The sequence below is a fragment of the Candoia aspera genome, chromosome 5 (assembly GCF_035149785.1).
Source record: "Candoia aspera isolate rCanAsp1 chromosome 5, rCanAsp1.hap2, whole genome shotgun sequence".
NCBI classification, from domain to species: domain Eukaryota; kingdom Metazoa; phylum Chordata; class Lepidosauria; order Squamata; family Boidae; genus Candoia; species Candoia aspera.
This window is the reverse complement of record NC_086157.1, coordinates 89844187-89858308: the sequence shown is the minus strand read 5'-3', so window position 1 is coordinate 89858308 and position 14122 is coordinate 89844187. Positions and strand designations below refer to the sequence as shown.

At 39.5% G+C, this 14122-nt stretch overlaps 1 protein-coding gene across 1 annotated transcript; it reads left to right on the top strand.

The window, feature by feature from the left end:
• The first annotated feature begins 4664 nt into the window (after nucleotides 1-4664).
• Nucleotides 4665-13186, top strand: LOC134498568 (zona pellucida sperm-binding protein 4-like). The gene is given in 8 exon segments (XM_063304726.1): nucleotides 4665-4695; nucleotides 4698-4795; nucleotides 6765-6854; nucleotides 7431-7575; nucleotides 12010-12197; nucleotides 12859-12956; nucleotides 13034-13061; nucleotides 13064-13186. Coding segments are annotated over 8 exon segments (801 nt in total).
• The last annotated feature ends 936 nt before the right edge of the window (nucleotides 13187-14122 follow it).

The following is a 14122-nucleotide window of genomic DNA, read 5'->3' as shown; positions in this document are numbered from 1 at the left end:
TGGTGCTGGAGCTTGAGCACCTCAATGATGCCATGAGCTAAACCGTGAAGGGCCACCCAAGAAGGGAAGGTCATGACAGAGAGGTCAGACTAAATGCAATCCCTGGGGAAGGTAATGGCAACCCACCCCAGTATTCTTGCCGTGAAAACTAAATGGATCAGTACAACCAGAGATATGTCGGTATACCATCGGAAGATGAGACCCCCAGGTCAGAAGATGGTCAAAATGCTACTGGGGAGGAACAGAGGATGAGTTCAACTAGCCCCAGACGTGATGACACAGCTAGCTCAAAGCCGAAAGGACGGCTAGCGGCCGACGGTGCTGGTGGTGGACGGCGAATCCGATGTTCTAAGCATCAACACACCATTGGAACCTGGAATGTAAAATCTATGAGCCAGGGCAAATTGGATGTGGTTATTAGTGAGATGTCAAGATTAAAGATAGACATTTTGGGCGTCAGTGAACTGAAATGGCCTGGAATGGGCCACTTCACATCAAATGACCACCAGATCGACTACTGTGGACAAGAGGACCACAGAGGAAATGGAGTAGCCTTCATAATTAATAGTAAAGTGGCAAAAGCAGTGCTTGGATACAATCCAAAAAACGACAGAATGATCTCAATTCGAATTCAGGGCAAGCCATCTAACATCACAGTGATCCAAATATACGCCCCAACCACAGATGCTGAAGAAACTGAAGTAGAGCAGTTCTATGAAGATCTGCAGCACCTACTGGATGACACGCCTAAAAGAGATGTTATTTTCATCACAGGAGACTGGAATGCTAAGGTGGGCAGTCAAATGACACCTGGAATTACAGGTAAGCATGGCCTGAGAGAACAAAACGAAGCAGGACACAGGCTGATAGAATTTTGCCAAGACAACTCAATGTGCATAACAAACACCCTCTTCCAGCAACCTAAGAGACGGCTTTATACATGGACTTCACCAGATGGACAACACCGAAATCAGATTGACTACATCCTTTGCAGCCAAAGGTGGCGGACATCTATACAGTCAGTAAAAAGAAGACCTGGAGCTGACTGTAGTTCCGATCACGAACTTCTTCTTGCACAATTTAGGATCAGACTCAAGAGATTAGGGAAGACCCACAGATCAGCTAGATATGAGCTCACTAATATTCCTAAGGAATATGCAGTGGAGATGAAGAATAGATTTAAGGGACTGGACTTAGTAGATAGGGTCCCAGAAGAACTCTGGACAGAAGTTTGCAGCATTGTTCAGGAGGCGGCAACAAAATACATCCCAAAGAAAGAGAAAACCAAGAAGGCAAAATGGCTGTCTGCTGAGACACTAGAAGTAGCCCAAGAAAGAAGGAAAGCCAAAGGCAACAGTGATAGGGGGAGATATTCCCAATTAAATGCAAAATTCCAGAGGTTAGCCAGAAGAGATAAGGAATTATTTTTAAACAAGCAATGCGTGGAAGTGGAAGAAGACAATAGAATAGGAAGGACAAGAGACCTCTTCCAGAAAATTAGAAACATTGGAGGTAAATTCCAGGCCAAAATGGGTATGATCAAAAACAAAGATGGCAAGGACCTAACAGAAGAAGAAGAGATCAAGAAAAGATGGCAAGAATATACAGAAGACCTGTATAGGAAGGATAACAATATCGGGGATAGCTTTGATGGTGTGGTCAGTGAGCTAGAGCCAGACATCCTGAAGAGTGAGGTTGAATGGGCCTTAAGAAGCATTGCTAATAACAAAGCAGCAGGAGACGACGGCATCCCAGCTGAACTGTTCAAATTCTTGCAAGATGATGCTGTCAAGGTAATGCATGCTATATGCCAGCAAATTTGGAAAACACAAGAATGGCCATCAGATTGGAAAAAATCAACTTACATCCCCATACCAAAAAAGGGGAACACTAAAGAATGTTCAAACTATTGAACAGTGGCACTCATTTCACATGCCAGTAAGGTAATGCTCAAGGTCCTGCAAGGTAGACTTCAGCAGTTCATGGAACGAGAATTGCCAGATGTACAAGCTGGGTTTAGAAAAGGCAGAGGAACTAGAGACCAAATTGCCAATATCCGCTGGATAATGGAAAAAGCCAGGGAGTTTCAGAAAAACATCTATTTCTGTTTTATTGACTATTCTAAAGCCTTTGACTGTGTGGACCATAACAAATTGTGGCAAGTTCTTAGTGGTATGGGGATACCAAGTCATCTTGTCTGCCTCCTGAAGAATCTGTATAACGACCAGGTAGTGACAGTAAGAACAGACCACGGAACAATGGACTGATTTAAGGTTGGGAAAGGAGTACAGCAGGGCTGTATACTCTCACCATACCTATTCAACTTGTATGCAGAACACATCATGCGACATGCTGGGCTTGAGGAATCCAAGGCTGGAGTTAAAAACTCTGGAAGAAACATTAACAATCTCAGATATGCAGATGATACCACTTTGATGGCTGAAAGTGAAGAGGAACTGAGGAGTCTTATGATGAAGGTGAAAGAAGAAAGTGCAAAAGCTGGCTTGCAGCTAAACCTCAAAAAAACCAAGATGATGGCAACCAGCTTGATTGATAACTGGCAAATAGAGGGAGAAAATGTAGAAGCAGTGAAAAACTTTGTATTCCTAGGTGCAAAGATTACTGCAGATGCTGACTGCAGTCAGGAAATCAGAAGACGCTTAATCCTTGGGAGAAGAGCAATGACAAATCTCGATAAAATAGTTAAGAGCAGAGACATCACACTGACAACAAAGGCCCGCATAGGTAAAGCAATGGTGTTCCCTGTAGTAACATATGGCTGCGAGAGCTGGACCATAAGGAAGGCTGAGAGAAGGAAGATAGATGCTTTTGAACTGTGGTGTTGGAGGAAAATTCTGAGAGTGCCTTGGACTGCAAGAAGATCAAATCAGTCCATCCTCCAGGAAATTAAGCCAGACTGCTCACTTGAGGGAATGATATTAAAGGCCAAACTGAAATACTTTGGCCACATAATGAGAAGACAGGACAGCCTGGAGAAGATGTTGATGCTAGGGAGGGTGGAAGGCAAAAGGAAGAGGGGCCGACCAAGGGCAAGGTGGATGGATGATATTCTAGAGGTGACGGACTTGTCCCTGGGGGAGCTGGGGGTGTTGACGACCGACAGGAAGCTCTGGCATGGGCTGGTCCATGAAGTCACAAACAGTCGGAAGCGACTAAACGAATAAACAACAACAACATAATGTGACCAGTCTCATATTTTTGGAAATGTGTGTGTTAGGCTATGAAATAAAAGCTAAGATCATAGAGCACACTAAGCCAAATGTGGCTTGTTTGTTTGTGTTTACATTATATAAATTCAACCAATGTAGTTTATTTAATGAAACCTGGTTAAGTAAATCCTAAATTATCATTTAAATAGCTACAAAGTAACTGGATTCACAAATCATACTAAACCATAATGTAGTAAATTTAAATGCACATAATATACTGAATGATAGACTAACTATATAGACTAGATTTGTACAAAACCTTAAATGCACTTGACTTATTTGTGATTCATTTATTGTTCAGACAGAGCCAAAGAAAAACACATTTAAATTTTCCACATCCAAATTAACACCTTGAAAGATTTATCTCTTTGGAAAACTTTGGAGCATCTCCCTGCAGGCATCTTCCTTCAGTTCACTTGATGGGAAAGTTAACTCGGCTTTACATAAAGGGCCTCTTTAACAGTTGTAGAGCAAGACGAAGAAAGAAAAGGTGTTCAGACAGCATTGCTTTCTTCTCAGAAAACAATACCTGTTGAATTTTTGACTTTCTGACAATATACTTATTAAAGGTAAGCTAGTCACCTTTTAGAAGAAGCTAAAAATGCAAAGCCATCTGAATCTATACATGTTTAATCCCCACTGAACACAAGATCCTTATTCCCAAGTTTGTTCATATAAAATTGCAGATGAATACTATAATTATATACAAATTTAGCTATATCAAAACTTGAAGAAATTACTGAGCTGAACCATGCCTAACTCTGCATGAGATCCAATAGCAAGGAGCACATAGTTTCCATAACAAATGTTTCCTTGGGGTTTATTTACATTAGGAATCCTTTATGGAATTGTCACAAAACTGTAGTTTACTCTGAAATATAATTACACTGAGTGCATGTGCATCCCAGTTATAGTGATTAGCTGCATCATTTACCAAGGAAAATGCAACACTTTTAGGTCCCTTTAAGCCAGAAAGAGAAAAATCTGGCATTTCTGCAGACCCAAGGCATTTACTTCAGTTTCCTATTCAAACCTCTTTTTTAACTCACACATAGGATGTATTATTATTCTGATCCAGGAAAGAGATTTTCAGATGCTGCTTCATTTATTACCATTTTGAAATTTGTTTATTTTGCTTTGACAAATATGGCTGGATTTAGAAAACTAATTTCAGAACAAATAAAACTGGATAAATGTGGAGCAGGTGCTGCTGGAATTTAAACAGGAGAGCAACAGAAAGGAATAAATTGATTACTTTTCACTTCTCTCAGGAGAATGTTACAGTTTTTCAGGCCCAAAGAAAGACTACACACTTTTGTTGCTTTTGACCAATCACAACTTATTTAAGCCTCTATAAATATGTCCTTCGGTTATAGGGGCTATGGTTGAGTCAGGATGACTATAGTAAAATGGTTCTGGGGCCCCTTAGACATAATGTTATTCTGGATAATTTGTTGGTCTTTTTCTGTGTCTCTGGTGCACCCAGTAGCTTTAAAAGTATGCCAAGACTGTGGAGTAGCAATATAGTATACTGTGGCAGGAATGCCTTGCAGTTAACATTACCTGTAACCTGTGCAGAAGTCATGCCTCTTCTGACTGTTTTAGGTAAGTAAATGTGGAGCAAATTTCTACCAATTATATGTTTTTGGAGTATTGATTTCTGACTGCATCATTCTTCAGAAGAATGCTTCTATGAAGCTTATGAGATATTTCCAGAAAAATATGTAATTTTCTTTCTAATTATATCTATAGTGAGAAAATGCATTTTTTAAAATCTCTTTTCACTTTCGTAACTGGAGTTTTGCAGTGTTTTCTTCCCAGATTTCTTTTCATTAATCCACCCTATATGTATTTGGTCTCATGTAGAACTTAGTCATGCTCCCTAATCCTACATTCAAGCTTTCTCAAAGAGCTCTTCCCCAATTTGACATCCCTCAGCTGAGTTGGGTTTACAGCTCTCAAAATTCCCAGCGGGTAATAATAGAGCATTGGCTATTCTTCCAGAACTTCCAACCTGTTTTTATCTCTTGGGCAAAATGCAAATATCTTTTAGACTGTTTTAAACCTTCTTGACCTACTGGCTCAGGTATGGTAGAATTCACAGTCCCATAGCCTGTGTTTCAAATAAGATTCAGTTGATAATGCAGTTGCCTTCTATATATGAAGTAGAGAAGATACATTATGTTCTTTGCAAAAAAAAATACCTTGAATTGGTCAAGGAGTGGCCTGCAATATTGTGTTATTTGGAAATATTGAATTAAATTATCTGGGCTTCAGACTTTGATTTTAGTTCCATCACCGCAAGCAAGTAGACATAGACTTCTGCTATTTTAGTATGAGAATGAATTTAGGGTTTAAAGCTCCCATTTTAGCAATGGAGTGTTTTAGTCTGTTATATGATCTCATGTCAAGGAGAAAGGATTACAGAAGAATAACAAAGGCGGTAAATTATAATTGACCTACTAGGTACAGTACTGATGTGTGGCAAACTTCAGAGTTGATCTTTTTGCGAATAAGCTGTGGAAGGGAGAAAAATGAAACTCTTTGGTCTAAAGGTATTATTGGAAAGTTCAGAAAGAATGCATTATTTTTCCCTTTGATTTAGATGGCTGATACTATCCTCTTAGTAAATCTGCTGTATCTCCATCACCTGGAAGCAAAGTTTCCAGTTCCGACCTTTGCAGGAAGAATGATGTATGCTCCATATGCTGGATGCACCTTTACCAAAATGGTAGTAATTTATCCCTTATAAGTGGGATATAGGGACGTGGTGGTGCTGCGGGTTAAACCACTGAGCTGCTGAGCTTGCCAACCAGAAGGTCAGCGGTTCGAATCTGCGTGACGGGGTGAGCTCCAGTTGCTAGTCCCAGATCCTGCCAACCTAGCAGTTCGAAAACATGCAAATGTGAGTAGATTAATAGGTACCACTTCGGCGGGCAGGTAATGGCGTTCCGTTTAGTCATGCCGGCCACATGACCACGGAAGTGTCTACGGACAAACGCTGGCTCTTCGGCTTTGAAACGGAGATGAGCACCGCCCCTAGAGTTGGACACGACTGGACTTAATGTCAAGGGAAACCTTTACCTTAAGTGGGATATAGATGGTATTACAATAAAAAAAAACCAGCTATTAAAAGTTGTTATTGCTTAATTGATCTTCAGTGATTTTAATTGATGACTAACAACTAGGAATATAGCATAGTGTGATAAAAGATCTTGCTGTATCACTTGATCCTATAGCATTTCAGAACTAGGTCACTTTAAGGTTCCTTTGCATGTTACTTATTCTTTCTCCCACCCACCACCCAAGTGGAAAATAATCCATATAGGAGTGAATGACATATACTGCATAGATTCATGAAAAACTGATATATAGTTTTTCAGATGAATCCTGTATAGGGATCTTACAAATATGGGATGATCCTTTAGATTCCATAATAGAACTCTTCACTGAGCAGTTGTTTGTACGTGCGTGCCCTTTTCTGACTTAATTATTAGAAACTACTAATGATGCTTTGCCTTTTTTCCAATAAAGAATGGCAGCTTTGTGATGACCCTTAGGGTACAAATACTAGATGCTGCTGGTAAAGTCTTTTTCCATGATGAGCTGAAATGTCCAGTGCATGTTCCATGTGGAATTTTACAGTTCCTCGACCTTTAGAATCTGTCCCTGGAACTATTTAGAAGAAGAAAGAGTAAAGTTACAGTGACCATACATCCTATATTATAAAGGACACTCCTTTATTTCAGAAAGCTGTCCTTTATTTAAATTCTTTATTTTTTTGTTTTTGTTCTTAAATTTTATTTTGTAAAGCAAAGTTATAAACATAAACAATCTGTGCTTATCCTTATGAACCTCTTTCATATTTGCCCCTTTTTCAGGTTTGTCCTTTATTTTTCCAAAGAAAATATGGTCTGTGTAAGAAAAGTCTATGTGAAATAATACTGTCTCAATATGGGGTTTCAGATTTATGATTTTATGTATCTTGGATAGTATTTGTAAGAAGCAGATGTTTTTCAACTGCTAGAAACTCTTTAAGTGCCTTAAATGTAGATTTTGAACATTCAAAAATGTCAATTACTACAATTACTATAATTCAGCAGGGAAGAACAGAAAATAGCAGTTCAACAATAACAAACATATATTCTACATTTAAGGGGATAGTTTAGGTTGTATTATTTCTAACAAATTGGCTTTCAGCTCCAGATGCTCCAAGTAGCAGTATATGCTGAACTCTATAGAAACAGTTGTGATTCTCAATCTATATCTCAGGAAGAATGTGAAGAAAATGCCTGCTGCTATACCCCTGGTGATCCTCATGTTCCTTGTTACTATGGCAATACTGGTAGGTCAAAGGCTTTTACTACCTATTTAGTATAGGCACCTTAAGTATAGAATGAACATTGGTTTGAGGACAAAATATTTCATATTAGTGATGTTGGGGGAAAACTGGGTGTATAAAACAACCCCAACCTTTGCAGGAAGAATGTTGTATGCTGCCCTATCTTGCAAAACTTAACAGGACAGTTTGGCTACAAGGTTTTGTAAATATATTGTTTTCTACTACAGGTTAAGGTTACTATGGTAACTAATCATTTTGGCCAGGTGCAGAGGTTGAATTCAACTGTCCCCTTTTCGAATGTTAATTTTTGCACCTGGAGGGAAGGGAAGAACTTGCCCGGACTTGTTTTAGTTTCTGTTTCCCTTTTGTGCAGGCATGTAGAGAGTCAAGCTGCTCTCACTGAGAGCCAAGACTTTTAAATATGTTTTGCTTTCTGTAAATAAAATTATTTTTATAGAAATGCCTGGTGTGTGAATTGTCTGATCTCTCCTGGGCCAAAGGCTTTCCCAGCAATCTGCCAACAGGTTATGGGCCCAGGAAACAGCCCAGGAAACCCAGTAAAACCCAGAGAGAATAGAGAGATCAGTTCCACACCTCATGCACAATTTAAAGGCAGGTAGCAAAGACCTGTGAAGATTTTCTTTGGAGCCGCCTGGAGATTTTCCAGCAACTGCTGGTCTACAGGACAAAGAAGCCAGCTGAGGTGACTTGCAAAAGAAGGAAGAAGCCATGGCTACCTCCCAGCCCTCAGCGATGCCTCTGGAGCGCCTATCAGAGACCAACTATTTGAATTGGGCCCTGAAGATGGAGATGTATCTTCACAGAGAGAATCTTTGGCTGCCAATTGGTGAGCAAACCCCCCAAAATCCCAGTGCTGAATGGCTGAGACAGGATGAGCAGGCTAGAGCCACCATTATCTTGGGAGTTGAGGACAATCAGCTAGTCCACGTGCGAGGCATGCAGTCTGCAAAGCAACTTTGGGATGCTTTGAGAGACTTATATGTAAAGGCAACAGCAGGGAGTAAAGTTACCCTGACAAAAAAGCTGTACAAAGCCTACCTTGCAGAAGGAGATAGCCTTCCTGAGCACCTGCATTATATTCAGCAGCTGTTTGTTGAGTTGCAGGAGAGAGGAATAGAATTTACACCTCTCACAAAATCATATATTCTCCTGTCCTCACTAAATGAAACATGGGACACGCTGATTTGTACCCTGGAGGCTATGCCTGAAACAGACCTCACCCATTCGTATGTTACACAGCGCTTACTCACTGAATGGGAGAAGAGAGAGAAAAGATCCCCCCCATCTCTTCTAGAAAGCTGCAGGAAAAGAAGGGAAAGGAAGCTGAGGCCACAGCGCTAGCCAGCCAGCAATGCTTCAATTGTGGTTAAGCTGGACATTTGCAGAAAGACTGTGCCTTCAGACCCAAGAATAGAAAGACAGAGAAGAACAACACAAGGGCAACACAAAAGAAGGCTCTTCAGATAACCCAAATTGCACAGGGTGCTGAGAAGGGTAATTCTGATGTATGGGTGTTAGATTCTGGGGCCAACTGTCATTTATGTAATTGTAAAAGCTCTTTTGTGTCACTGTCTAAAACTGAAAGACAAAGTGTATCTTTAGCTGATGGGTCTGTGACCAAAATTATGGGACAAGGTGACTTGTATTTATCCCACTTGGGAGAAACTGTAAAAGGTGTGTTGTATGTGCCAAATTTACAATCAAACCTTTTATCTGTGGCACAATTGGCTGCAACAGGGTATATCATAACATTTAAGAAAAATGGTTGTGAGATACGTAAACATGGAAAATTGTGTGCTACCGGTATGTTAAAAGACTCCTTGTACATTGTGCAAAATTCAAGGAAGCCAAGCTGCAAGGCTGCAGTTGGCAACACTCCATATCATGACCAATGTGTACACCTGATGCACAGGAGATTTGGTCATGCTAATTTCAAATATATAGCACAAATGCCACAGCTGTGTGCTGACCTAAAGATAAAACCCTGTGATAAATACTTAGACTGTGTAGTTTGCAAAGAATGCAAAACACTAAAAGCTCCTGTGAGTAAGCACAGTGACAGAGTTACAACAAGGCCTTTGGAAATTGTACACTCTGACATTATTGGTCCTTTTGCTCCAAGTCTTGGACAAGCAAGGTATGCAATGACCATCATTGATGATTTCTCAAGATACACATTTATCTACATCTTAAAACATAAAGATGAGGCATTTGAGAAATTTAAAAGTTTTGTGACATGGGCAAATGGAAAATTCCCTAGGCCTGTATCTGCACTCCAATGTGATAGAGGAGGAGAGTACCTTTCTCACAAATTCAAAAGGTTCCTAGCAGAAAAAGGGATAGAACAAATTCTTTCTAACCCTTACACCCCTCAGCAAAATGGTGTTGCTGAAAGAAAGGGCAGAACCTTGCAAAATGCGATGGAATGCATGCTAAAAGATTCCCATTTATCGTTTAAGTATTGGGGAGAGGCAATATCTACTGCCTGTTATGTACAAAACAGATTGTATAACTCTGTGATTCAGGACACTCCATTCCATTTGTTTTATGGTGTGAAACCAAAGGTAAACCATCTTAGAGTGTTTCGTAGCACTGCATGGGTTCATATTCCAAAACAACAGAGAAGGAAAGGAGGCCCCACAACAAAGAAAGTCATCTTTGTTGGCTATGAACAAAGCCAAAGGAGCTACAGGTTCATAATGGGAGAGAAATTAATAATTAGCAAAAGCGCTTCTTTTGCTGAACAAAACTGGGGGAGATTAAACTCTAGCTCTCCAGTTGATCTGACCACCACAAGAGAACAGCAAGGATTTGCTGATGGTGATCTTTTGCCTGATGAGGACATTAAACCAGAAGAGCAAACTGAAGATCTGTCTGATGAGAGAGATGCTTCTCAGGAAAGTGATAGGAGTCAAAATTTAAGCCCTGTATTACCTCGCAGATCTCAGAGGAGTAATAAAGGCGTTCCTCCATCACGTTTTCAGGCTGAAACAGTAAAGGCTTTTCACATATTCACAGAACCTGAGTCTTTAGAACAAGTGAATGCTTTACCACCTGAGATTGCACAAAATTGGCATTCTGCCATGCAACAGGAATTAGCATCCTTGAAAGAAAATAAAACATGGAAACTGGTAAACCTACCTCCCAATGAACGCTGTCTGGGTTGTATGTGGGTTTTCAAACTAAAAAGGGATGCTGATGGAAAAATCCAAAAATATAAAGCAAGGTTGGTTGCAAAAGGGTTCACTCAAAGGAAAGGTTTAGACTTTGACAAGACTTTTGCACCAGTTACTAAAGGTGAATCAATTAGATTACTGTTAAAAAGTTGCTGCACTGAAAGGAATGTCAGTTCACCACTATGACATTCAAACTGCATTTCTCTGTGGTGAGTTAGACCACAAATTATACATGCAGCAACCCCCTGGCTATGAAAAAGTGGAGAATCTAGTCTGTGAACTGCAGAAGTCAATCTATGGGTTAAAACAAGCTGCTAGATCCTGGAACCAAAAATTAGATGGAAAACTGCAGAATTTTGGTTTTGAAAAAGGAAAAGCAGATCCATGTGTATATATGAAGAAAGACAAACAAGGCTGTATGTATCTGTGCATTTATGTTGATTTGCTGCTGTTCACACCAACAGAAAAACAAAGGCTTGATTTTGAAGCCTGCATGAAAAGCCATTTCACATTAAAAAGCCTTGGAATTGTAACAACCTAGGTTTGGAAATACACAGGAAGAAGGATGGTAGCTTTCTGTTAAACCAAAGGGGAGATAATGTTAAAATAATGTGAATGGAAAGACATACAGAGTTGTCAAAGAAAATTGGTTGACATCTTAATCTGTAGTATAATAAGGGGAGTGTTAATATATTGTTTTCTACTACAGGTTAAGGTTACTATGGTAACTAATCATTTTGGCCAGGTGAATTCAACTGTCCCCTTTTCGAATGTTAATTTTTGCACCTGGGGGGAAGGGAAGAACCTGCCCAGACTTGTTTTAGTTTCTGTTTCCCTTTTGTGCAGGCGTGTAGAGAGTCAAGCTGCTCTCACTAAGAGCCAAGACTTTTAAATATGTTTTGCTTTCTGTAAATAAAATTATTTTTATAGAAATGCCTGGTGTGTGACTTTTCTGATCTCTCCTGGGCCAAAGGCTTTCCCAGCAATCTGCCAACAGGTTTGGCCTTAAATATGTATATTTTCAGTTTCTGGAAAAGATGTAAACAATATGGGAATGGATTGCTTTCCCATCAAGTTATGCCATTTCCATTCTTGCAACATGGTATCCAGCGGGAATCTATGGTGCTACCATTTTGGAGAAAAAACTGACCAGATGACAAAAAACAAGATGGCAACTCATAGAAATCATGAAAAGTCTATGGTGGGATTCCATGGTTGTGTATTGGACTTCCTTTTCCAGTGGCTGTACATTGCACACCAGATGGTCATTTCTCCATTGCTGTATCTAGTAATGTGACTTTGCCATCACTAATTCTGGATTCTGTGCATCTCATTTGTGAACATGGGTTTAGCTGTGCTCCTCTGACAAAGAATAAAGTCTTTCTCTTCTACAAATTTCCACTTTATGCCTGTGGGACCACTGTTCAAATAAGAATAAAAAACACATTCAGTTTTCTTAATTTTCTGTACCACACTTCATTTCTTAAGGTATCTGTCTGAATTAATAACTTGTAGTGCTACAATCTGATCTCAATGTCTTGCATAGTCATTTTATAATCCAGACTTGCTATAGAGGAAAGGAGGAGCTTTGGAAGTTACCAAAAAGCCTCTTTACCAAACAGAAAAAGATTAGAAGGTTCTTATACAGATGAACATACAGTGTATCATCCAATCCAAAAGAAACATGGACTGTGGAAGAGAATTTGCTGTATCAATAAGCAGGTGTGAAGCAGTTCTTTAGTTCCCTTAATGTCCCTTTTGAGTAAAAGTTAATTTGAAACTACACTGTAATTTTGGATAAGCTAATGATCAGGGGATCTTGGATAATCTCTTTATTATGTGGATAAAGAAATTGAATAAATTGGTTTTGTACTGATCCCATGTATCTGCATCTTGTCCAAAGTAGCTGTACAGTAGGAAAGGGAATGTGTGTATGTATGTATTAAATAAAGTGGAGAATGTGAACAATTAACATTTAAAGTTTAGGAAATCATCTTTAAAAAGAATTATCATAGTTTCCTCATCCATTTTGGGGCAAAGATGCAAGGAAACAATACTGAATGAAGCTAAACAAATTATATCTAAAAACAGAATTGGAGATCATGGCATCTATACCAATGAGCTGATAGTGTGCCATGACATTCAAAACTGGAGCATGGGCTCCATCACTCATAACAGTACTTTCAGGTAATTGATTTTAGATATAAGTTCTGCCTTATGTTGTCACATAAATAGGTAACTTCTGTCTCTTCTCTATTTACTAGACCACATCTCAGCTGTAGGTATTCAACTGAAGGGGCTTTTTACCACTTGCAGTACAAGTCTTCACTCTGCCACCTCCAGTTTCAGTACCTCAGTATGGACCACTTAACTTAGAGCTAAGAATTGCCAAAGATAAATGCAATTACATGAGCTAAATCTTGGGGCTTCCATAATTTCTAACAGATTTTTTTTTAAAAAAATATTGTGAAATATCAACAAACACTTCAGTCACTGCCTATCTAAATGTGGAGTGAACTGGGGGTGGGGAGCTCTTTAGATACCCCAAAACTGAACTGAATTGGAAAATGGATTCATGGTGATAGATAGGATTTTATGGTAAGATTATGCTGCCCTAACTATGGAGTCTGTGTATCATCACCTTCCTTTTCAGATTTCTCTTTATGGCTTCTGTTGTCTTAATGAGGAAAAAATAATACCTGTGCAATGCCTATTTTTTTCATTTCACATGCCAGTAAGGTAATGCTCAAGATCCTGCAAGGTAGACTTCAGCAATTCATGGAGTGAGAATTGCCAGATGTACAAGCTGGGTTTAGAAAAGGCAGAGGAACTAGGGACCAAATTGCCAATATCCGATGGATAATGGAAAAAGCCAGGGAGTTTCAGAAAAACATCTATTTCTGTTTTATTGACTATTCTAAAGCCTTTGATTGTGTGGACCATAACAAACTCTGGCAAGTTCTTAGTGGTATGGGGATACCAAGTCATCTTGTCTGCCTCCTGAAGAATCTGTATAACGACCAAGTAGCAACAGTAAGAACAGACCACGGAACAACAGACTGGTTTAAGATTGGGAAAGGAGTACAGCAGGGCTGTATACTCTCACCCTACCTATTCAACTTGTATGCAGAACACATCATACGACAAGCTGGGCTTGAGGAATCCAAGGCTGGAGTTAAAATTGCTGGAAGAAACATTAACAATCTCAGATATTGTAATGGTTGCCCTAGCCCCAAATACTCAGACTCACAAGAGGCTGCTAAATGAAATCTGATTTATTTAGAGTACTAAAGGCAGATACAGAGAAAGCTGAGAATGAGCAAAAGCGCGCCAAATACAAACTTAAACCCTTG